The following is a 25,231-nucleotide window of genomic DNA, read 5'->3' as shown; positions in this document are numbered from 1 at the left end:
TCCCTCTCAAGGACTGCCGCAACAGTATTTACACCATTCCATTCATCCAACTTAGACTGTCTGTGGGTCCGTTAATACATAACTAGTAGGTACAAAAAATACATAATAATTGTATAAACGTTTAAAAAAAAGAAAGAAAGAAAGAAAGAAATAGTTTATTCGCCTTCAAGAATACACAACATGGAAAATCACATAACAATACAAATTAGGTAGGTACACAGCTTATACATTAAATAAATAAACAATATTTTATGGTTGCCAATCTCCATGTCGTGCACAGTGATAGCGAAATGGTTCAGACTCAGCATGTGCTACATATATAAGTGTGTATATATATATAGCGCTGATAATTCTGCCAGAACCAGTTCTTAAAGGGTACCTATGTGGCGTATACATATATTACAAGTAGGTCTATTCTAAGTGCATGCTCCATAATTAGCATATAACATTTTATTAATTTTAACTGATCTTTAAATACGTTGTAAAAAATATATAGGAAGAAAGAATAAATGTGTCTGTTAAACTGTGAAATAAATGGTATATAGTATATAACAGTGCATAAACAAATGCTTACTCATATGTACCCATGTAAATAACTATGCTTGTGAGTACTCTGTTATTTATGTATAGTTGTAAGGCCAGCTGAAAGACAGGAAATATGTAATGTATAATGAAATGTGTGTGTGTGTGTGTGTGTGTGTGTGTGTGTGTGTGTATGTGTGTGTGTGTATGTGTGTGTGTGTGTGTATGTCTGCGTGCGTGTGTGTGTGTGTGTGATATATATAACTGCTTATTACTGATTTTGTTTTTGCCTATTAAGTAAAAACATTTTATACCGACTCCTAAATGATGAGACGGATTTGAGATCACGGATTGGTGGCGGAAGATTATTGTAAATCTTGCAAGCTAAATATTTAAAACTACGTCGGTATGAAGCTGACTTATGAGCGGGGGTAAGCATCAGATAATTGGAACCTCTAGTATTGATAGAATGGTGATTGCGTGACCAATCGATTTTTTTGTACAAGTAATCCGGAGTCTGATACTTTACAATACCAAATAGCATTGTAGCAAGATGCAACCTCTGCCTAGCAGCTATCTTAAGTAAATTTGATTTATTCAGGAACGGTGTTACATGTGCACGTGGACGAATACAAAAACAGAAGCGGGCGCAGGCGTTCTGAACTCGTTGCAACAATTTTAAAGTTTTCTTAAGTAGGCAGGGACCATAAACCGTGTCAGCATAGTTCAGCTTAGAGAGGACCAGTGACTCACAAAGCTGTATACGCAGTTCCTCATTTATGTATGGTCTTATTCTGTACAAAACCCTAAGTCTGAAAAAGCAGTTTCTTACCACATCCAAAACGTGTTTCTCAAAAGTCAGAACGCTGTCAAAAACCAGACCAAGATTACGCGCCTCAGTAACCTGTTCAATAGACCCTCCATCCATTACTATTGTGGGATTATTAGCTTTTGTTGCTAAAACTTGTTGCCTAGAGCCAATTACCATAAATTTAGATTTAGTAGGATTAAGTTTAAGTGAATTTTTCTTAGACCACACTGCAATACGCTCTAAATCCTGGTTAATAAAACAACATGTTTCTGCAACGTCAGAAGGGCTACCCGCCAGGTAAATCTGAAGGTCGTCAGCATACAGATGGTAATTACAGTGCTGTATTTCAGTAGTGATATCACTGATGTATATAACGAATAGAAGTGGCCCTAAGATGGATCCTTGTGGCACACCTCTGGTCACTGGATACTTTGCTGACAAGCTTGTAGTACCATCACTTCTCCTCAGCTTGACTATTTGTGTACGTTGGTCCAGATAGCTATAAAACCATTTTACTACTTTAGAGTCACAACCATAATATGATAGTTTAGCAAGAAGCAGCGAGACATTAACGGTGTCAAAGGCACGAGAAAAATCCAATAGAGTTAGAAGAGTAGCCATGCCTTTTTCTTGTTTGGCAAGCATATTGTCGACAACATCAATAAGAGCTGTAGATGTACTGCGCCCCTTACGGAAGCCTGACTGTAATGATGGCAAAATTTTATTTGTTTCTAGAAAGAAGGTCAGTTGATTAGAAACGGCTTTCTCCAGAATTTTTGACAAAGTGGAAAGTAAACTGATGGGTCTAAGATCTTTGTAGTCAATTGGGTTAGTTATTTTAGGGATGGGATTAATTACAGCTATTTTCCAGAGTTCAGGGAAGGTGGATGTCAGAATGGATTGATTAATTATGTAGGTTATAATATGTAAAGTGCGGGGTAAGGTAAGAATAAGCATGTCTAGCGATATCTTGTCATATCCCAATGCATTCGATTTAAATTTTTTGATAATTTTGGCAACCTCTTCTTCGCTGATTGGACTAAGGTTAAAGTTGTGTGAGCCAAATTTATGAGATTCAAAGTATATAATATCTGTTAAGTTCAAATTATTATTGCCGGGTAGATCTAAAAAGTGTTTATTGATATCATCGGGGTTATTGAAATTTTCAGGTAGCTCGGTAGTCTTGTGGTTGCGAAAAACGGTGTTTTTTAGATTCTTCCACAATGAGGTGGGGTTTTTAACATTATTGTTAATGTTCGACTGAAAGTAAGCTCGCTTTTCATTGTGAAAGGCGGCAGAAACTAAGCTTTTCAAGTCCTTGTAATATTTTTTGTGTGACTCAGAGTTAGTGATGCGGTACTTATTGTGCGCTGCATCCCTCAAGCCCATCATGTACTTTAGGTTATCCGTAATCCATGGATAATTAAATGTTTTAACACGGACGGTTCGTTCCGGTGCGTGGATGTCAAATAGTTTCGTTATGAGATCACTAAATGTATATACCATCTGATTTATATTACTAATTGTTTTAATACATTCCCAGTTAATAGAATTGAGGTCGTTATTAAACTGATCCAATAAAATACTTTTTAATGGTCTGAAGGTTATCCATTGCGGGGTGGGTTTAGGTTTCTTTATGTTAAGTTCAACTATTACAAATGCATGCTTACCTAAGGCGGGTATATAATTTACAGATATATTTTTTACACTGGAGTCTGCGAGGACAACATCTATAAGAGTCTCGCTAGTGTCTGTAAAGTGAGTAGGTTCATTGACGAGTTGAGTGAGACTAACCGTTGTAGCGAAATCATAAAGTTGCCGTGCCTTGCCATCATTTATGTTATGCAGAAGGTTAATATTAAAATCGCCCAATAACACCATTTGATCATAACCGTTAAAAGAAGTGATTGAGTCAGTGAGTGCATCAAAAAACTGTTCGCAGTCCTGCCATGGAGGTCGATATGCGGTACCAATAAGAAGTTTGACGTTATTGAACGTGCAGGTTAACCACATTTGTTCTACTCCTACTGCCACGGGATACGAGCGAAAACGTACCTTTATACTGGTTTTTACGTAGAATCCACAGCCGCCACCACGGTCTCGGAGGCGCGGTTAAAAACAGCTATAAATTCATCAACACACACGAAATCAAGATGTGCCGGTTTTGGAACAATGTATTTCTTTCGCGTGAGCGAAGTAGCAACGAAATTCTGTAAAAATACTAATTTTCACCCCCTCCCTTCCCCCTACAGCAATCAAGGCGGACCGCACCCGAGTGATGGAGTACATCAACCGGCTGGACAACTACGACGCGCCGGACATCGCCAACATCGCCATCAACAACGAGCTGTACGAGGAGGCCTTCGCCATCTTCAACAAGTTCGACGTCAACACGTCCGCCATCTCGGTATGATGACGATGATGATAATATAGCATGAGGGCTTTGGCGTCCGATTGAAAGATGATAGACTGGTAAATTTTATCGACGTAGATGAACCTTTCAATATACATCTTTGTCTACGTTGATAAGGGTGTCATGCAGCGAGGACAGCGTTAGTTTTGGTCACCGAAACACTATAAGAAGTTTTGGGGCATAGCCTGACCCCTCTCAGTGACAATATTACATGCTATGTGCTCACATATTTAGATTATGCGTACTGTCGCATACATTTTTTCAAGCCTGTAAGCAGCGTAAAGTTCCTCCAGAAAAGTTCTTTATGCCGTCTCTCCTCCTGTTAGTTTAAGCTCTTACTACCCATTAGTTTTACATCTCTGTAACCATTTCTTACCTCATTCCAGGTTCTAATAGACCAAGTGAAAGACCTAGAGCGCGCATACGAGTTTGCCGAGCGGTGCAACGAGCCTGGCGTGTGGTCTCAACTGGCCAAGGCGCAACTACAGCAGGGCTTAGTGAAGGAGGCCATAGACTCGTACATTAAAGCTGATGACCCCTCGGCCTATATGGATGTGGTGGATACTGCGGCGAAGACGCAGTCGTGGGAGGACCTGGTTAGGTATTTACAGGTGAGCTGGATTTTGATTTGTTTTTGTTTTGGATTAGATTTGATTGTAAGTAGAGAGATGATGTTGTCACGTCTTCGGTGCTCTCGCTCTTGTGAAGAACGGGAATGGAATGAGGCTTCATATTCCATGGGAGTCGATAGATAATTTTACTGGGTAGTGATCGGTGAAGAATGTGCTTTAAATGACAATGGGCGTTTTGGGACCTCTGTCCAATAAAGACGAGACATACATCGTTGGATAGCTCTTTTCAAGTGAGAAAAAAAGTATTATGACGACAAATCCGTATAAGTTGTCCATTTTGAAATATATTCGTCGGAAGGAATTATTTTTCTATGGCATTGCACTCTTTCTTCTGATGACAGTTAGGGCGTAATACACGTAAACACGTATTATTGAAATTGGAAAAATTACTTTCAACTGGTTTTATTTACTGAGATGATAAACAAATATAATATTATATGAAATATGATCATTTTGTTATAAAAATTAAAAATAAATGTGAAAACTAACATAAACATTAAAATTACAGAAATAAAATATAAAAACTTTCAAGGTATGATTATTCTAATTGGACAGTAAATCAAGACTAGTGCTTCCGTTATTCATATTCTGCTAAAAAATACCTTTTCAACGACGTATCACTCATTTCTATTGGTGCTGGTCCCAGCTTCCATATATTGGTGCCCATCATTATTTGTAAAAAGAAATGAAAGTATCGATGTATTTCATCTATCGCATCTACACTCGCGAGCAACCAAATCGACACAAGCCTTCACGGCGCACATATACATTGATTTTCCTAAAACGATAAATGGTAAATATAAAAGTGATATGTCATTCGAAAGCTGAAGAATTAGGCTTTCAATTAAGATCAATACCATAAAAAAAAACTAAGCGCAGATTTAATGACGCATTTTAATTGCCCGTCAGTGTTAATTACCTCATTAGGAATCCACGCCTTGCGCTACCTGATCCCGCTATAAAACCTTTCCACATCCGGTGTACCTTATCAGTCGCTTGTTGCAAGTTGACCGGTACACATCTCGTTGCATTGTATTCCTTGTTTTCGCAAACCCATGGATACCACACCAGAAGAAGCTGCTCAAGTTGTTGCCTTGCTGCAACAAGGGTTAAGTCAGCGAGCAGTCGCTGCCCAGCTCCACTTGAGCCAGTCTGCTGTATCCCGAGTATACAGACGGTTCCAAGAGACTGGTGCCTTCAATCGAAGACCAAGAACGGGCCGCCACCGCTGCACTTCAGAGAGAGACGACCGCTTCATTGTCTCAACCTCGCTGCGCAATCGACACCTTACGGGCGTTGATGTGCAGCAAGAACTGAGACGTGTACGACAAGTGGCTGTCAGCGAGTGGACAGTGAGAAGACGCTTGAAGGAAGCCAACTTGACACCAAAAAGACCTGCATCAGGCCCCAAATTGACTGCAGGCCACCGACAAGCGCGTCTTCAGTTTGCTCGAGAGCATCTCGATTGGAGCATTGCGCAATGGCGGTCGGTCCTGTTTACTGATGAGTGCAGAGTGTGTCTGCATGGCAGTGACAGGAGAGGCCGGGTCTACCGGCGTCCGGGGGAACGATTTGCCCAATGTTGTTTCGCTGAAACAGTAGCATATGGCGGCGGTTCCTGCATGATGTGGGCTGGTATTTCTCTAGAGGGAAAAACCGCACTTGTTTTCGTGCCTGGAGGCGGCCGAGGAGGCGGGTTAACAGCTGATCGGTACATCACCGACATTCTACTCGGTCATGTTGTGCCCTATGCAGAATTTGTCGGTGAAGACTTCGTGCTAATGCACGACAATGCCCGCTGCCACACGGCACGAGTCAGTCGGCAGTTTCTGAGAGAGAAGGAATTGCGCACGATGGACTGGCCTGCGCTCAGTCCTGACCTGAATCCCATCGAACACTTATGGGACGAGCTCAAAAGAAGAGTTCGGGCCAGGAATCCAGTCCCTGCAAGCGTGGACGAGCTGAAGACAGCTTTATTAGAGGAGTGGGACGGCATTCCTCAGGAAACTGTCAAAAAGTTGATAAGGTCTATGAGAAACAGGCTGCAGGCTGTAATTAGGGCAAGAGGGGGCAATACAAAGTATTGATTTAAATAAATAAATTTTTATCTTAACATTTTTTGTTTAATTTGTATAATACGATACCCATACCCTTTTTTCCTAAATTCCCGTTTTTCCTACAATTGCGTTCAGACATCATTTATTTCAAAAATGATGAATGGATTTCAATAATAATGATATCAAATTAAAGCTGACATCTTAAGCTTTTAAATGACATATCATTTTTATTATTTCTATTCATAATTTTACTTGTATTAATGTATGTTTGCGCCGTCAAGGCTTGAGTCGATTTGGTTGCTCGCGAGTGTATTTCTAGTGATAGCATATTATGCTATCCAGGGATGCGTATTCTGTCATAATACAATTCTTACCTCAAAAGATGACACTAAAACTAAAATCACTTCATCGACATCACTAAAAAGCCACCACTAACTCAGCCTTTTCCCCACCAGATGGCGCGCAAGAAGGCGCGCGAAAGCTACATAGAATCCGAGCTAATCTACGCCTACGCTCGCACCGGTCGCCTGGCAGACCTAGAAGAGTTCATCTCAGGGCCGAACCACGCCGATATACAGAAGATTGGAGACCGCTGCTTCGAGGACAAGATGTACAATGCGGCCAAACTGCTGTACAATAATGTCAGTAACTTCGCCAGATTGGCCATCACGCTCGTGCATTTGAAGGAGTTCCAGGGTGAGTTGGAATATGTTTGTGTTCTGTTTCATTGCGGTGTACGATAGGGGTTCAAGGTACAGTCTCATTGCGGTGTAATATATTTCTGTAAGTTACATTAAATGTGAAGTTAGTATGTTAGTTGCGCTTAAAGTTACTGAAAATGCTTTATGAAACCAAATATTTGATAAGCTAATTATTCAATCATTATGTCACTCGTACCAACGTCTTTGCGACACTTTTATGTTTCTGCTATTGCATTTAATGACGAAGAATTCCTATATCCAACTCTTAATTATTCTGCCGTATTTACCTACTTTTTCTATCTTCAACCTATTTTCGCCTAATACAGATTTAAAAATAAACTTTTCCTAGTCTAAATAATAACTTATAAATAAATAATAAAAAAAAACCTAGTAAATTCTTACACCCAAAAAAACGTTTCTATCACCATACACTAACGTTCAACCTCATTCCCCAGGTGCCGTCGACAGCGCGCGCAAGGCCAACTCGACCCGCACGTGGAAAGAAGTGTGCTTCGCGTGCGTGGACGCGGGCGAGTTCCGTCTCGCGCAGATGTGCGGGCTGCACATTGTGGTCCACGCTGATGAGCTGGAGGACCTCATACACTACTACCAGGTGTGTTATAGTACCTTTAGACTAAATGGGCTGTTATACAAACATAGTCACTAAGGTACGTCGTACTTGCTTCATGTCGAGGTCACCACTATTGTACATTCGAGACACACCCGTAATTACTACCAGGTATGTTATAGACTAAATGAGCTGCTATACAGACATTAGACACTAAGATACATGCTTTATGTCGGGGTCACCACTATACACACACACAAATACACAAGATTGTACTTAAATTTGCTATACAGACAGACATAGTCACTAAGGTAGCTTCATTTCGGGGTCACCACTATTGTACATTCAACACACCTGTATAAGATTAGTTACTGAACATACATAACACATTACTACCAGGTATGTTATAGACTACATGGGTTGCTATACAGTCATAGTCACTAAAGTACTTGCTTCATGTCGGGGTCACCACAATACATACACACACTTATAAAAGCATAAGATTCATGAAAACTCGACCCGCATGTGGAAGGAAGTGTGCTTCGCGTGCGTGGACGCGGGCGAGTTCCGTCTCGCGCAGATGTGCGGGCTGCACATTGTGGTCCACGCTGATGAGCTGGAGGACCTCATACACTACTACCAGGTATGTTGTACACTAAATAATACCCCTTATTGAAAAATGAAGACATATAGTTCTAGTTAAAATCCGACTTTAGGTTACTGATTTATATTATCTGGACTATAACCGGTTCTAAGCCTACGTTTTATAAAACGTATTATAATAGGGGGCAATGGTTATAGAGTCGTAGTCACTAAGGTACGTGCTTCACGTCGGGTCGCCCACGTCAAAACCAACGCCATTTTAACCATCGTTTTATTTTAAGGTTTCAATATCGAATTCAACGCTATAACACTGTACTGTTTGTGTTCCTAAATAAATAAACTAAAACATAACACCGTAACTAAAATATTATAATTTCCTCCCGACAGGACCGAGGCCACTTCGAGGAGCTGATCAGCCTGCTGGAAGCTGCTCTGGGGCTGGAGCGCGCGCACATGGGCATGTTCACGGAGCTGGCCATCCTGTACTCCAAGTACAAGCCCGCCAAGATGCGGGAGCATCTCGAGCTGTTCTGGTCCCGGGTTAACATTCCTAAGGTGAGCTAAGCGGATGAATGTTTTAAAAATCATTGTAAAATTTTATAGTTAACCTTTACAATAATACCGAGACATAGAGAGCATCTAGCGCGGCTTTGGTCCAGGGTTAACATTCCTAAGGTGAGCTGAGCGTTGGTGATAGCGGATGAATGTTTAGTCAATTGTTTTATCAATAGAAATCTACAATAGAACCGTTATTGTATAATGGGCATGTTCACGGAGCTGGCCATCCTGTACTCGAAGTACAAGCCCGCCAAGATGCGGGAGCATTTGGAGCTGTTCTGGTCAAGGGTTAACATTCCTAAGGTGCGTTGTTACTGTTAGTCAATTGTTTTAACAGAAAGTGTTTACATGATGTAAAAGTATTTCACAATAAACTAGAAAGAACCTAGCGGCAGCGGGCTGAAGAAATACAACTGAATTATATAAAAAATGTTGAAAGCCGTGAGAAGTAAGGTAATAAAAATATAAATCATTTATGTGACAATTCACTTGAGAGCCTAGCAAAGCGAGAAGATAAAACCGTTATTGTATAATGGGCATGTTCACGGAGCTGGCCATCCTCTACTCGAAGTACAAGCCCGCCAAGATGCGAGAGCATTTGGAGCTGTTCTGGTCCAGAGTTAACATTCCTAAGGTGAGCTGTGCATTCGCTACATGCAATACGAGATTAATTAAATAAATCTTAGACCAAAAAAGGTAGAACCAGGTCTCTATGTATAGGAGGGTGCTTTTCATATTGCGTGCTGAATTACAGCAATTATTCCACACCCCTATTTTTAGTAAAACCCTTTGTGCACCATGAGTCTCCATATCCATAAAAAAGTGAATGTAGTCATGCTCCACGATACTAATCAGTTGTCGCATAGTCACCTACTGATCAGTATTGTAGCTTTTAGCATTATAGCCACCTGATTGTATAAATATTCTAAAACAGTTATCCTAACCTATTGTTCCATCCTCAGGTGCTCCGCGCGGCGGAACAAGCACACTTGTGGTCGGAGCTCGTCTTCTTATACGACAAGTACGAAGAGTACGACAACGCGGCGCTGGCTATGATGCAGCACCCGGCCGAGGCGTGGCGCGAGGGACACTTCAAGGACATCATCACCAAGGTACAGTATAAGGCGGGAAATCTGACCCATCTCAGAAGCATTGTTACTATCAGAAGAGGGTCAGGAATCTCTGCACATGACCGTATATGCCTCACTACCCCATTTCTTATGTATAATTTATCTCGTCCGGGGTAGTCTGGAAGAAATTACTCTTAGTAATAAGGCCGCCAATTGTACCGTCTACGTTGTGCATTTCCTAATGTAATTTATGTGTTCCAATAAAGAATTAGGTCTGTAAATATCTATTTAACTCTGTGGTCTAGTGGTAGAAGCGCTGCTTCAATAACTACAGGTCGTAGATTACCCTTGCAGATGTGAAGTCAATGATATTGGCCGCTCTGGATGATTTGACCAGGAACACATTATTATCTGGATAATGTCGGGGTCACCACTTTAAAGAGAAAGTAATATAATTGTTATAACTTTCAAATTTTCCGCTGCATCTACTTCACAACTATCCACCAAAAAACTATTTCCCAATCTAACAATTCCCTTCTCCACAGGTGGCAAACATGGAGCTGTACTACAAAGCGATCCAGTTCTACTTGGACTACAAACCCCTGCTCCTCAACGACCTACTCCTAGTACTAGCTCCGCGTATGGACCACACGCGCGCCGTGTCCCTGTTCACTAGAGCCGGCCATCTTCAGTTGGTCAAGGCGTACCTCCGTTCTGTGCAGAACTTGAATAATAAGGCGGTTAATGAAGCGCTGAACTCGCTGTTGACTGATGAGGAGGACTATCAGGTAATAAGCAGTTGGAATAAACCCTTTGCGACCTCTCAGCGATATTTCATTGATGAGTATTTAATCTTGAATAAAATTGATGTTATCAATGTTAATAGAAAGTAATGTTCGAGACTGCGATGAATTTCGTCAGTGCCAAAATGAGAATTGCTGCCTCATTGATGAATAGCAGTTTATTTATTTATTTATTTATTTATTTATGAAAACCAACAGCGTAACATAAAAAAAAAACTTAATCTAAGTAACATAGTTTGTGAGTAAGGCTAATAACAGGTCTTCCATTATAAGCTAATAGTTGGTGGGACAATTACATATTCTGATAACAACTAAAATTACAGAAGTAAATAATTATTCTAACTTAGTTAAATACTGATTTACTATTTATATATTTAAACAATGTGGTTAACTTAAATTTAATACTAAGTAGCTACTAGCTTAGGGCTGAGCGTGAAAGAACACCTCTGTTCCTACTGTATTTCATATGAAGTATTATTATAATTACATGCTATAAATAAAACACATATAAACTTCAACTAATTGATAAAATATAATATACATACGTCATACATGATATAACATACCATACATAAATACAATATTGTAGATTATATGTAAGTACTCAATAATAAATAAATGGCTAAATAATAATATTCTAAGACTCGAACAAAGAGATTAAAATTAAATATATTAAATTAATATATTTAATAATGATACCTACACGATCTTGTGGGCTAGTTAGTTGGATAAAATAGTTTTAATAATTTGAGTTTTAAATGATGATTTAGTGTGTGTGAAGAGGTCTATATGGCTGAAGGTGGAATTATAAATTCTTGGTATTCGCGTGAGTGTAGCATTTTGTGCATAATTAGTGCGATGCAACGGCACATGCAGGAGTGGCGTGTGTCGCGTGCGCCGCCCCGGCACGCGGTACTGCACCCGCGACACCAGCTCCGGGCAGTCCAGGCCTCCGCGCACGATGTCGTGAAGCAGGCACATGTCCATCATCTGGCGACGCTCCGACAGTGTTAGCAGGCCAAACTCATGACACGACGCCTCATAGCTATCGAATGACTTGCGTGATCGGTATTTAAGGTGGTCGACAAATATCTTCTGCAATCGCTCCAGGCGGCTGTTGTATATAATATACTGGGGAGACCAAACAGGACTCGCATATTCGAGGGTACTGCGCACGTACGAGCAAAATACTATTTTTAATGAAGATAAATTTTTGAATGGCTTGCAAGACCTTATAACAAATCCTAAATTTTTATATGCCTTATTAATTATAGCATCAATGTGGTCAGCCATGAGCATTTTTGAGTCGAACAGGACACCTAGATCTCGAACTACGCTAACTCGCTCAATAGGAATACCATTAAAGTTATAGTCATATTTAATAGGGTCTCTTTTTCTGGTAAAACTAATGCACTGACATTTTTTGGCATTTACAGTGATATTATTTCTTTTATAGTATGCAAACAAGTCGTTAAGGTCTTCCTGTAAGCGATAGCAATCTTGTACAGATTTGATTTTAAGAAATATCTTTTTATCATCGGCATACATTAGATGATTGGAAGATTTAAAGCAGGTAGAGATATCAAAAAGATAAGCGTTGTACAGTAAAGGTCCCAAATGAGAGCCCTGTGGGACCCCAGTTGGTATGTCAATAAAATCGGATTTAAATCCTCCAACTACAACCGCCTGTGAGCGATTACACAAGTAAGACTCGATCCACCTCAACAAATCTCCATGGATGCCGAGTCGATAGAGTTTGTCGAGCAGGACGACATGATCAACTCTATCGAAAGCTTTTTCGAAGTCTGTATATATCACGTCGACCTGCCCGCCAAAATCCATATTCTCTAACACATAATTTGAGAAAGTCACCAAGTTACTAACTGTGGATCGTTTTTTGAGAAATCCATGTTGTCTCTCAGACATGCCTTGATTAATAACGGGATAAATTGCATCATAAACCAGCCTCTCGAAAAGCTTACCTACCGTGTTCAGAGAGGAAATACCTCTATAATGTTCTATTTTAGTTTTTGAACCAGATTTATGTATTGGTACTATAAGGGCTTTTTTCCAAATCGTAGGAAACGTACCTTCTTTAAGAGACCGATTGAAAATAATTGAGATAGGTAGTGCAAGTGATTTAGAGCATTTTGACCAGAATATGGGGGGGATGCCATCGTTACCCGCACCCTTGAATGTATCTAATTGACGTAATGACAGTTCAACTTTGTTTATTGTTATTTGTAGTTTAGAAATAGAATCATTACCACTTTCGATATTCGCAGGAGATGGAATATAGGCAGACATAGGCTGTCCGAAAACACTTTTAAAGAAGGAGTTAAAAGCATCACATATCTCTTTACCGTTACAATAAGTGTCAGAACCGAGTGTTAGCATCTTAGGATAACTGGAACCCCCTCGCAGCGCTTTTAGATATGACCAAAAAATCTTAGGGTTACGTTTAAGGGAATTCTCAGTATGAAGCGTATAATTTTTGAAACAAGATTCTTGAACGCGACGTTGTCGTTTTCGTAGCAAGGCGAACTCATCATAATCCAACAGATTACCGTACCTCTTCCATCTAGAATGTGCTTTTGACTTTTCTTTAATGATTTTAATTAAAGCTCTGCTGTACCAGACTGGGTATCTCCCTTTGGGCGTATAGTTAAAAGGAATGTGATTTTCTATTTGCTCGTTAATTATTTTGTACATAGTTTCTACACTTTCCTCTAAAGGTATCGAACTTAAAATAGAATTCCATTTGACATTTGATATATTTTTATTTATGGTCTCGTAATCGCCCTTGCGATAGTTTCTTTTGGGGATTGTAGCTTCCTTGAAAGGTAAAATACCTAAGTCAGAGACTTCTAGATCCAACGTAGGATGAGCTCGATCTTCCGGTACCAGAGGGGATGGGCAAACACTGACACCTATTGGTAATTGAGAAAAAACAAGGTCTAATGTGTTATGTGCGTAATTTTTAATAAAGTTGTATTGTGTTAAACCCAGATACAATAAATTATCGACTAGACTCACGCCTGCGTTTTGTATTTCAATCGGTCCGCGTCTCTCAAGCAGTTTTAAAACAATAGTAGGACATCTGGCATAGCCACACGTACGGGTTCGTTATCGACGTCAATAAACTTGTCTAATGAGCGTTCCACCAATCACAGCGTCATATTTATGGCAAATCGCGATATACAGGGTGTTGCAAAAAGGGTATACTAAGCCGAAACCTACATGTGCAGCATGGTATATCTAAGCCCTATTTCGCGAATATCCAAATTCTGATTTCAGTTTCGGACTTAGATATACCATGCTGCACATGTAGGTTTCGGCTTAGTATACCAATTTTGCAACACCCTGTAGAGACGTTTATCTACGTCGATAACTAACTCGTGTTGCGGCAGCAGCAGTGGCCCTAACATATTGGCGATACACTACCGTGACAGTATTATAAACTAGCTGTTCCCGCGCGCTTCGCTTCGCCTTACAAAGTTTTCCCGTGGGAATTCCGGGATAAAAAGTAGCCTATGTTCTTTCCCGGGGTCTAGACTGTATGTATACCAAATTTCATTCAAATCCGTTCAGTAGTTTTGGCGTGAAAACAGACAGACAGACACAGTTACTTTCGCATATTTATAATATTAGTTAGGATATGCGATGGTTAATAACCCTGTACGTAAATGTTGCAGGGTCTGCGCACGTCGATCGACGCGTTCGACAACTTTGACACGATCGCGCTCGCGCAGCAGCTCGAGAAGCACGAGCTCACCGAGTTCAGGAGGATCGCCGCTTACCTCTACAAAGGTATGTAGTTATATTTAATTTATTCATGGGGCCCGTAATCACAAAACTTCGAATTCGCATCCCATCGCAAAAAAACAGGTGTTCCATAAAAGAGACGTCGCGCGTGTTGCGAGCTCGCATCGCGCCAATTCGAAGTTTTGTGTACGGGCCCATAGCCAAGGTGTCACAGCATTTTCATCGACGTACTCGTCGCCTGTACGCCAAATTCGAAACATCAATGTGCGGAAGCGTGTTGTTTCATCAAAAACACACTACATCTACATAAAGACAAACAACGGGCCATATTTCAGCGAATTCGATGCGAGTTTCTTGATGTATAGCAAAGATCACCAGCAAGATGTGAAGATAGACACCTCACTTACACACTTTCTTCTTTTCCCACAGGCAACAACAGATGGAAGCAGTCCGTGGAGCTCTGCAAGAAGGACGCCCTGTACGCGGACGCGATGGAGTACGCGGCGGAATCGCGGCAGCCGGAGCTGGCCGAGGAGCTGCTGGACTGGTTCCTGCAGCGGGACAACTTCGAGTGCTTCTCCGCGTGTCTGTACCAGGTCAGTGGGAGGGACGCACGGAGCTGGCCGAGGAGCTGCTGGACTGGTTCCTGCAGCGGGACAACTTCGAGTGCTTCTCCGCGTGTCTGTACCAGGTCAGTGAGAGGGACGCCCTGGACGCACGGAGTGCGCGGCCGAGTGCGTACTAAGGCGGCCCCTAGACGATCAATTATATTGTGCATTATTGAAAATTGTGCAATATAATTAATTCATCGACTAGGGTTAATAGGCTTAGATTGCGCAAACATCATTTGGATTCAAAACGCAATTCAATCTTATTGCACAATGTTATTGTAACTCTTTGGTCCGCCTAAGTGAGGCGAGAGAATATTGAAGAGACTGTATAATCTAGTGCTGGTATCTTTGCACCACAATGGCAATACAATCTCTCAAATCCAACTAATTACTGGCAAGTCTGGCTACAGACAGATGTCTGAGGTCGTCGGTCCAGATGGCTCTGGATATGGTGGTAGCTCAAGGTTAGTATGATGGGTCGATTTGGCTCTTCAAAAGACGTTCTCACGGACCCAACATTCGTCCTTAATCAAGTGTGTCACTACAAGAGATACTTTGCTTGGATTAGCTAAGGCAAACATCAGCTTTCTATTAATATTATCATGCTAACAAGATTATTTCTGTTTCAGTGCTACGACCTCCTGAAACCCGACGTGGTCATCGAACTGGCGTGGAGGCATAACATCATGGACTTCGCGATGCCCTTCCTTATCCAGGTAAATTACAAATTGCAATATCTCGTGGGATAAAACCACGGCTATCCTCTGAACCTGATTATTACCAGAAGGCAATGTCTCCCAATCCATGACCCACCTATCATTCCTAGCGAGCCCCAACTCTTGCACGCTAGTTGATTGCCTCTGAGAGAGCAGAGTTCAGAGAAAATTGAGTCAGGTGGTATCGACACGAAATAAGAAGTATGTCATGATTTGACTCATTAAGCGCTCTCACAATAAGAAGTATGATTTGACTCATTAAGCGCTCTCACAATAGATCTCTTTAGTCTCAGTGGCTTGTGGGCACTGGTTGCTCTCTCTTTTTCAATAACTATAACTATGTACAGTCAGCTGCATAAGTAGCTATACACCTTTGTACCTTGTCATTCTGAAACCGCCTATCCAACTATCCATTCATTGTTTGAAACATGACGGTTCGTCAATTTGACAAGGTAAAAAAGTGTATAATGATGATGATGATGATGATGTCCTCCTCATCGTGATCCGATGACGACGACTTATGCAGCTGACCGTATCTACTAAGTCGGGTTATAGCTTATGAAGTGAATGTTCCCCTGCAGACGGTCCGCGAGCTGACGACCAAGGTGGAGAAGCTGGAGGAGGCGGACGCGCGGCGCAGCACGGAGGTGGCCGAGCAGGAGGCCAAGCCCGCCATGATGATGGAGCCGCAGCTCATGCTCACCGCTGGTATGGCACCTTCAACATACAGCCTTCTAGATGCAGAATGTCTCTTTACCTAAATTCTGTTTTTTAACCTCACTACATTGACAGATTCTGAACGGTTCATCAACAGTCGATTGACCCATGTCCCCTGGTTTCAAACCTTCAAACCTCCTGGTCCCTTCCCGAAAATGGTCCTACGGACACATTATAGGTCTTCCCAAAAAAGTCCTTTCTCGAAAATGTGCCTTACAAATACAAATACAAATACAAATACAAAAATTGTTTATTGTCTTAACAAAGATTTCTTAATAACTAGTAATTTGAAGCCTCCTTTTAGGCGTTGGAAACGCCTGTGCCAGGAGACTCCGCTCTTCCTGTATATCATCTAGTTTAAACTTAAGCGTTTATTACTGATTAACAATTTTTGGTTTTGCATGCAATAGATTAAAAATTAAAAATAAAAATAAAAATAACAATTCAGAATGTGTACGTAATTGATTAATTATAAATATAAAAGTACCTGCGTGGAGTGTGCGCGTGTGTGTGTGTGTTTGTGCGTGTGTGTGTGTGAGTGTGTGTGTGTGAAGGTGTGTAATTGTGTATCAGTTGAGTGTGCTTAATTGTCACTGTAAGTGTAATATTACGACAATTCCGATAAAAGTTCCTCTGTTTCCGTATAATTAAGTTTAGCTAGCCACTCGCTTACAGAAATTTTGCATTCTTTGTGTGTTTTGTCCGCGATGTCCAGCTGTTTGTTGAACCTATTATATAGTTGGGCAGAACGTGTTTGGAATTGTATACTGGCAAATTTAGTTTTAGTACTTGGGACGATGGCAATTTTATGTTTCCGTCTTTTTAGTTTGAGGGTTGCATTAGGTTTTACTATTTTATGATATTTTAAAATGGTGTGTGTTATGAAAAGTTTTCTGACAGACTGGAGACCGCACTCCTCGTATAGTTTTTCAGTGGAATAGCGTCTTTTTTTAAACATCATAACTTTTAATAACGATCGCTGAGCCCTTTCCACTTCTAGGAAACGTGTTTTAAAAGTTCCACCCCATATAGGGATACAGTAGGAAATTACGGATTGTACCAGAGCTACGTAAATACTATTCAATATTTCCTTTGACGCAACATGTCTTAAGTTCCTAAACATCCATATAAATTTCCTTATTCTACTGCTAATGTACTCAATTTGTGGATACCAAGAAAGGCGCTGGTCTATCATCACACCAAGATATTTGGTTTTATTTACTTTGGAGATTATAGGACAGCCACAGTCAGTGCTCTGTTCATGACAGTTATGTATTTTAATTTTATAATTTGCAGGTGGTTGGTACTTATCATAAATGCTAAAGCATATGAAATTAGTTTTCTCTGTATTGAGACTTAGAAGGTTTAATTCTAACCAAAGAGAGACCTGTCTCATACCTCTTTCAGCTGATTCCTTAGCTTCCCCCCAAGTATCTCCAGAGAAGACAATCGCTGTGTCATCAGCATACGAGAAAATTTTGGCACTGGCAATATTCATATTGCAAAGATCGTTGATATAGATCAGAAATAAGGTTGGTCCTAAGACACTTCCTTGTGGTACGCCGTATGACACACCAATGTCCTCACTATAACAATCACCTATTTTCACCCTTTGTACTCTGTTTGATAGGTAGTCTTTGAAAATTGAAAGTTGGGGGCCACGAATTCCAGTTATTTCGAGTTTCTTCAGGAGGATGGGGATAGATACGGTATCAAAGGCTTTACGAAGGTCTATGAACACAGTGAGGCATTTTTTTCCTTTGTCGACTTGTTCTGTAACAAGTTGAGTTAAGGACAATACTGCGTCATCTGTGGAGATATTTTTTCTAAAACCAAATTGACTCTCAGATATTATTTCAAAGGAATTTAAATAGTTTATTAGTCTATTATTTAAAAGTTTTTCCAATATTTTTGAAACTACAGTTAAAACAGAAATAGGCCGATAATTGCTTATGTCATTTTTATCCCCACCCTTATATATTGGAGTTATATTAGAGCGCTTTAGGGGAGCTGGAAAAATGCCTTGTTCAAAACATAGGTTAGCCAGATGAACTATTATAGGAGTAACCTCGTGTATAGCGTGTTTTATGAATTTAGTTGTGATGTTATCCCAACCAGGCGCGCTTTCTGTTTTCAGGCTCGTTATAATGGTATACACTTCTTCAGGGTCGCTATCTAAGAGGGCAAAGCAATGGGGCTGCGTAGGAATATTGCTTAAAATTTTGTTTAGTTCTTCATTTGGTGACGACATGTGTGTTTGAATACTATTCGCAAGCTTTTGTCCAATCTGTGCAAAGTATGTATTTATGTAATCAGCTGATTCGGTAGGAGATGATTTAAGTAAAGTTAGTTCAGAGTTAGAGTTTTTAGGTTTGTTATTATAAGTTATATTTTTAATATTTTTCCAAAGTTGCTTATTATTTTTAGTCGATGCGGCAAGTAATTTTTTTTCGTAATTTCTTTTTAGTTTTTTTATGAGTGAGTTACAGTAATTTCTATATCGGGTGAATGTGATCTTTTTAATTTCATTATATTTATCATTACGGTATTGTTTTTGTAGATGGTTTCGGTTTTTAATACATCTTAAAATGCCAATTGTAATCCAAGATTTAATTACGCGTTTACTTTTTGGAATTTTTACTGTAGTGGTGTTTAGTTCTATGGAATCCATTAATTTATTTATGAGGCAATCAGTGACTAAGTTCGGGTCACTACTGAAAAGCAATTCAGCAAGGTTTTGTTCCTGTAAGTGCTTTAGGGCACTCTCGAAATTAGTCATAGATTTGTTTCTAGGTGCAACAAAACAGTTATTTTTTAGTTTGCATAAAGATAGAAAAGTTGTTAAATGATCTGTGATCGTGGTATTTATTATTGCAATATAAGCTGACGTCTTTTTTTTATTAATTTTTATCATAAAGTGATCCAAACAACTAGTTTCTCTTGTTGGTAGCAAATGTCCAGGTAGAATACCATACATAGATAACGCATTCAGGTAATAAATTCTGTTATTATATTCTAGCGACGTTTCTACAACTTTCGGTTTGATATTTATATTAATATCACCGGCAATTATAATATTTTTTTGCGATCTTAAGGAATCCAGATGGTTGCATAGTGAATCTGTGAATTTTTCCGTGTTAGTGTTTGATGGAGAACGGTAAATACATAATACAATATTATTAATTATATCAACCTGTAGGCAAGATGCCTGACTTAGCCTTATCTCCTTTACGTTGCACTTAAGATGCGACTTAACATAGACCACCACACCGTCATTTTGGTTTAGGTTATGCTTAGTTTCAAAAGACAAGTAATTTGGTAAGATTGGTATAGGTTTATTAAGGCTAAGGCGGCATTCGGTTAAAATAATTAGGTCAGATTCGAACTTAAATTCAGATATATTAACTAAAAAATCATCGAAGTTGCAGTATATGCTCCGAATATTTTGAGCGAATATAGTGAGATCTCGACTGCCTATACTATGCGTTTTAAATTCACTAGGATCACAGGAGATGGCACTGGCTACCTCCAGTTGGTCTATTTCTTGTATTGATTGTAGTACCCTAGCCATAACGAATTAGCGTAAAGGCCGAGATCATTTTAGGAAGTGAAGTAGCACTTTCAGGCAGTAGCTGGGTAGAGATTTTAAGTTCTGTGCTCCTTTTAATATATTTTTTATTTTGATTTTGACTAATGAGATACAGGCCTTACCAATAATGTCCCTTCCTGTGATGGATGACACAGCTGCCACCTAATGATTAAAAAATCGTCTGCTGCTGGACAAAGGTATCTTCTAAGGAAAGCTGCAATGCTCCGGCAATAATTAACTACCAAGCTGGAGGGATGGAATGTTTGCTTTTACACAGTCAACATTAAAAAACCCCTCTCCCAACCTTTATCTTCATCGCCAGATATGGCCACTGACACTTATAGAATCACAGTACGAACTTACCATGTCCTCTTTTCTGCTATGTCGAATTACTAAAACCTTCTTCTCTCCACAGGACCTTCAATGGCGTACCCAGGCGTGGTCCCACCGCAAGCGTCGCCCTACGCCTACGCGGCGCAGGCCCCGTCGCCCGCGCCCTACCACGGCTACGGCATGTAGGGGCCCCGCGCGCCCCGCTGGGGCCCCCCGGCTCGCCACTGAGCGCCGGTCTATCCTGGTAACGCAAGCATCTTGAACGCTGAATGATTAGACAAATTAATGCATCAATGACGATTTTACCCGTCACGTGAATTACAAAGCAAAGTTTTGTAGTTATTAAAACACTGAAGAAGCACTGAAGCATGCCAAGTATGCTATGATCATGTAATAATGGTATTTTTGGTGTAACGAACCACATTGATGTGCCTATCGCGTCAAGGTATTCTAGTTACAATAAATACATAACGTATTGATGTTAACTGTGCTTGAAAGTAAGAAAGAAAGTGAAATTCTCGATTTTATCGCCTCGATGAAACGTTATCATTAACGACAAACAACACTTACTGCGTGTGGTAGCGATACATAAATACATCGCTTGTCGCATGCTAGTAACGTGTCGTTGGCAGTTATACGTTTGCTAAACACTAGTGACCAACCATTTGTATCTATCGCTTTAGAGCCGTCACTATCGTTGAGCGTTCAAAATGCGTGTCGCGAACAGGAGCAGACTGGGACAGCCGTCTCTTTCTGTCTAAGGCAGATGTAAGTGTGTTAATAAGCTGAAAGGGATGGGTGCGTGCGCAGAGCGAGACTGTTTATAACTGGAGTTTAGAGTTGCGCGTGATGACCCTGAGTGTAATAAGGTATTTGTTAACCGTAGCTGTTGAAAGTGCTGTTTCCACGCGAGATTGTAGAATAATTCCGAATTTCCAGAGGTAGTACACATATCATCTTGACACAATAACCATTTCTAATCACGTTTATAGTAGATAGGATCTCTCTGACAAGCCTGAGGATAGGGCTCACGCGCAACTCATCTTCTATCCACTGAAGACTCTATGCACTTGCGGTAAAAAACAAATTTGTAGTGCATTTAAATTCTGACCGTTGTTAAATAACATTATAATTAGGTAATCAACTTATCAGTGTCATATTATAAGTAAATCTGCTTGTTAAATTGGCTTTATTTTTCATTGACCGAGGCCTAATGTCCATTGATTATAAAATAGATAAATCGAAAGTGCATAGAGAGATCGTATTAACTTATGCATAGTTTTAATGGCCACATAGTAAGCTATGAAACTAATTTTAAAGTGTAAATTGTTGGCCTGTATAAAATAATATATTTTGATGAATAACTCTGGTCGCCTCAAAGTGCTTTATTTTTCGCGGCGATGAGAGTTATGTAGTTGTCATTGAAGTAATCTGTCGTGGCTTGGTTTATTAGGAAATGTTAGTATGCGCCCGTTATGTCTACGAATGTATTGTAAATGAATGGTGCATACAAATAATAATTAGAGGAATGTAGCACCACCGGTAGCGAGGCGGTAACAATCGTTGCTGCTTTTAAATTAGGAATTACTGTAAACAAAATATTGAAAATATTATAAGCTTTCTATATAACACCGTGAGCCGCCGCGTAGAGGTCACTACGATCATCAAAATCCAATATTTTATGTACAACTAGTATTGATCTATTAAAAATTATCTTCATATACAAAGTTATTCTAAAAGATGTCTTTAAAAATATGTAAAAATCCTAAGGGACAATTTCGACTATTGGCTATGGCTTGTTATTATTAAGATACTGAAATTATAGGAGATTGATGTGTCGGTGGCAGGGCTCTAACATTAACTTGTGCAATGTCAAACAGTTTCAACGAATACGGACTACGCCCAGGCTGGTCCGCTTCGGTTATATAATGTACAAACATTTTCTTAACGTTTTATTGTGTTATTTGTATATAAAGCTTTCACTTTAGAACACCCACGAGCATTTCTGAGCCAGTTGTACTAACACTTACCTTATTTAAACACTGAGTTACACATATTTTCGTATTGGAATATTATTGATAATGTTTTCTAGATTCGTGTAGTTTTAATTTAGGCAGTTAGTCGTGCATACGATGTTATTTTTAGATGGAAATGTTTGGGGTGTGTGCGTTGTCTTGTGACGTCACCGGAGTTGCTTTAGTTCGTTAATATTATTGTCACACCTTGATAGTTGCCTTCACTAGATAATTTAAGAGTCACGTAATGGGGACGCTGTCTTTACCGCAAGCGACCTACACTCACATTGAAATTATTGTTGACAAAGCTCTATAGCTTCAAATTGAGATAGTGAGCGGCGATCCCCTAGTGTAGTAAACGCTCCATGTACTGTTACATTCTGGTAACAATATCTTGCGAGTTGCAATAACAATAATCGATGTTGAAATTTGTCATTCAAATCATTCCTATCATTAACATTTTAATTATTATTATAATGATCAATAACAATAATTGTTACATTTTGTTTACTTCTTTTTTTACGTAACACATTGAAATTACAATTACAAGAAGTTGATTGTTCTATTAGTATTGTATTTATTAATGTATGATACTGTTTCTTTAAATTTTATTATAGTAAGATTATATTATATGAATTGATGAATTCGTTTTTCATTCAGTTATCCTTTTCTTATCTTAGGTATAAAAATATAGATGTAGGAACTGATAAACAGAAATTGAGCTCGACCGATGGTCAGCGCTGACCGTCAGTTGTCGTAGCTATATCTATGCAAGTCTATTAATTCGCACACACCTACGCTGACGGTATGCACGTGATTTGGCGCGTACGGTCGGTCCAGCCGTCGCGTCGGTCGACCGACGAGCTATGGGCTTGTGGAGCGACGGAACGCATAGATTCACAAGCATCGCAGTTCGCCGTCACCGTAGCACTGAATGCATCTTCCCAACCGACGATCAGCGCTGAGTCAGCGCCGCTGACTGTCAGGGCGTAACGTCGGTCAAGCACTATTTCCAGCCTAATATGAACACACAAGAATCGAAAAATAAATAAAATTTATTAAATAAATTAACAACCTAACATTCACAAAAAATCGATCAAAATTTTACATCCCAAGCCAAATCTGAATTTCACGAATTATTTCTTAGCAGGTGGTTTGGCTGGTTCTGGTTTCTTGGCGTCCGCTGGCTTCTTAGCGTCGGCGGGCTTAGCGGGCGCGGCGGCGGGCTTAGCGGGCGCGGCGGCGGCCTTCGCGGGGGGCGTGGGGGGGGTGCCGGGCTTCGAGTCCGCCTTTGCCGCCGGCTTACTGGCTGTGCTTGATCTGGAAAGGGATTGTTCATTACATTATGTACTTACAACATCAGCAGCGTCCGTAGTCGAGCTAGTTTCAGTGATCGTAACTGATCACTGAGGTTAAGCAACAACTGTAACGGTAAACCATTGGATGGGTCACCGATTATTTGAAGTGGGTCTTTTCTGGACGCTTCCGTGCTACGGACGGCACGTTAAGCCGTGGGTCCCGGTTGCTGCTTCGGCAGCAGTCGTTAAGCCTAGTCCTAGGCCTAGTAGGCCTTCGGGCAGCTTGAAAACATCTGACAGTCGGGTCGCCCAGTTACCCGACAACTCTCTCAGCACAAGCTTGCTTGTGTTGGGGTCCACCAACCCGCACTAGGCCAGCGTGGTGAACTAGGCCTAAACCCTTCCTTCATTGAAAGGAGACCCGTGCCCCAGCAGAGTGGACGTGATGGGTCGTGATGATGGTGATGATGACTTACAACATTGTCAGGCAAACGTAGGGGCGCCATCCAGCCCGCTGGATGAGAAAAGTCGAAGGCAGAGCGTTTTGGCGCTGCTTGCGAGAGGCCTATGTCCAGCAGTTGACCATTACGTACTAAGTAGGTACCTACCAATGTCTTTCGTGTAGGTACAGTCAGCTGCTTTAGTAGCTATACACTTTTGAACCTTGTCAAACTCACTAACTGCCTATTCATTCATTCAAATATTGACGTTTTGTTTAGTAGGTATTTTGACAAGGTACAAAAGCTGACTGTACAAAGAAAAACTGAACAGTTGGGATCTAGGAAATCTAGGAGCTCCATCCGCGGCCCTCCGTAAACTTCTACCACTGCGCTATCTAGTGGAGTCATTATACAACAAATAGTAAATTACGCTGCAGAAGACTGCGAGGTCTCGCTGCGCTGCACCCGCGGCGAGCATGTGGAGGGGTTCCGCGGGCAGTCCGAGGAGCTGGAAGGCTGTTTGGTCACGGTGCTCTGCCCTTTCTTCTTTTTGGGGCATGTTGATGTCCTGCACGGTTCTGAAAAGTCCCTGGTTATTGTTTTATCAATGAACGGACCCTTTTATTTTTTGGAATCCATTCGTTATGTTCAAATATTTTATGAGTACTGGGTTTACTACCTAAATAAAGCATCGCCGGTATAGCAACCGGCGCTGACGTTTATTATAACTCAGTGGACGGTTAACGTTTCCTTTATTTATGCAACAGATAAAAGACGCGGAGATGCTTACCATTTTTCTTTTTGAAGCACATCGATTTGCAAAAATTGTTAAATCAACTAAAAAACAAATAATTCAGACATCCTTTGTGATGCGATATTATGACAAAATTGACATTACTCTATGACCGTAGTAAAAATAATAATGACAGAATTTATGGGTTTCCGACCTTTGTAGACCACCAGCCATTGATTCATACTGAAGCATCAGGCTCAGAACCAACTGCTTTAG

At 40.4% G+C, this 25,231-nt stretch overlaps 2 protein-coding genes across 5 annotated transcripts in view; one reads left to right on the top strand and one right to left on the bottom strand.

The window, feature by feature from the left end:
• Positions 1-23,128, top strand: part of LOC105394214 (clathrin heavy chain) — a 38,441-nt gene extending 15,313 nt beyond the window's left edge. For 2 of the 4 annotated variants that reach the window (XM_048626395.1, XM_048626391.1), the window contains exons 18-29: positions 3,586-3,740; positions 4,133-4,357; positions 6,891-7,131; positions 7,592-7,749; positions 8,695-8,862; positions 9,828-9,977; positions 10,481-10,723; positions 14,434-14,548; positions 14,933-15,099; positions 15,744-15,830; positions 16,412-16,538; positions 20,552-23,128. In XM_048626395.1, coding sequence (XP_048482352.1) covers positions 3,586-3,740; positions 4,133-4,357; positions 6,891-7,131; positions 7,592-7,749; positions 8,695-8,862; positions 9,828-9,977; positions 10,481-10,723; positions 14,434-14,548; positions 14,933-15,099; positions 15,744-15,830; positions 16,412-16,538; positions 20,552-20,655 — 1,940 coding nt within the window. In that variant the 3' untranslated portion in view covers positions 20,656-23,128. Of the gene's footprint in view, positions 1-3,585; positions 3,741-4,132; positions 4,358-6,890; positions 7,132-7,591; positions 7,750-8,229; positions 8,348-8,694; positions 8,863-9,074; positions 9,169-9,827; positions 9,978-10,480; positions 10,724-14,433; positions 14,549-14,932; positions 15,100-15,743; positions 15,831-16,411; positions 16,539-20,551 lie in introns of all 4 variants that reach the window. The other 2 variants (XM_048626392.1, XM_048626394.1) reach the window with 2 other exon arrangements.
• Positions 23,129-23,521: 393 nt separating this feature from the next.
• LOC105394221 (histone H1E) lies at positions 23,522-25,149 on the bottom strand. The gene is made up of 3 exons (XM_011566089.3): positions 25,013-25,149; positions 24,653-24,800; positions 23,522-23,804 (listed from the first exon to the last, which is right to left on the bottom strand). The coding sequence occupies exons 1-3, from the start codon at positions 25,032-25,034 to the stop codon at positions 23,621-23,623; spliced, it is 354 nt and encodes a 117-aa protein (XP_011564391.2). The 5' UTR covers positions 25,035-25,149; the 3' UTR covers positions 23,522-23,620.
• Between the last annotated feature and the right edge of the window lie 82 nt (positions 25,150-25,231).

This window comes from Plutella xylostella, chromosome 16, assembly GCF_932276165.1.
Source record: "Plutella xylostella chromosome 16, ilPluXylo3.1, whole genome shotgun sequence".
NCBI lineage: Eukaryota > Metazoa > Arthropoda > Insecta > Lepidoptera > Plutellidae > Plutella > Plutella xylostella.
Note: the sequence above shows the minus strand (reverse complement) of the source record. Positions and strands in the feature narration are given on the sequence as shown.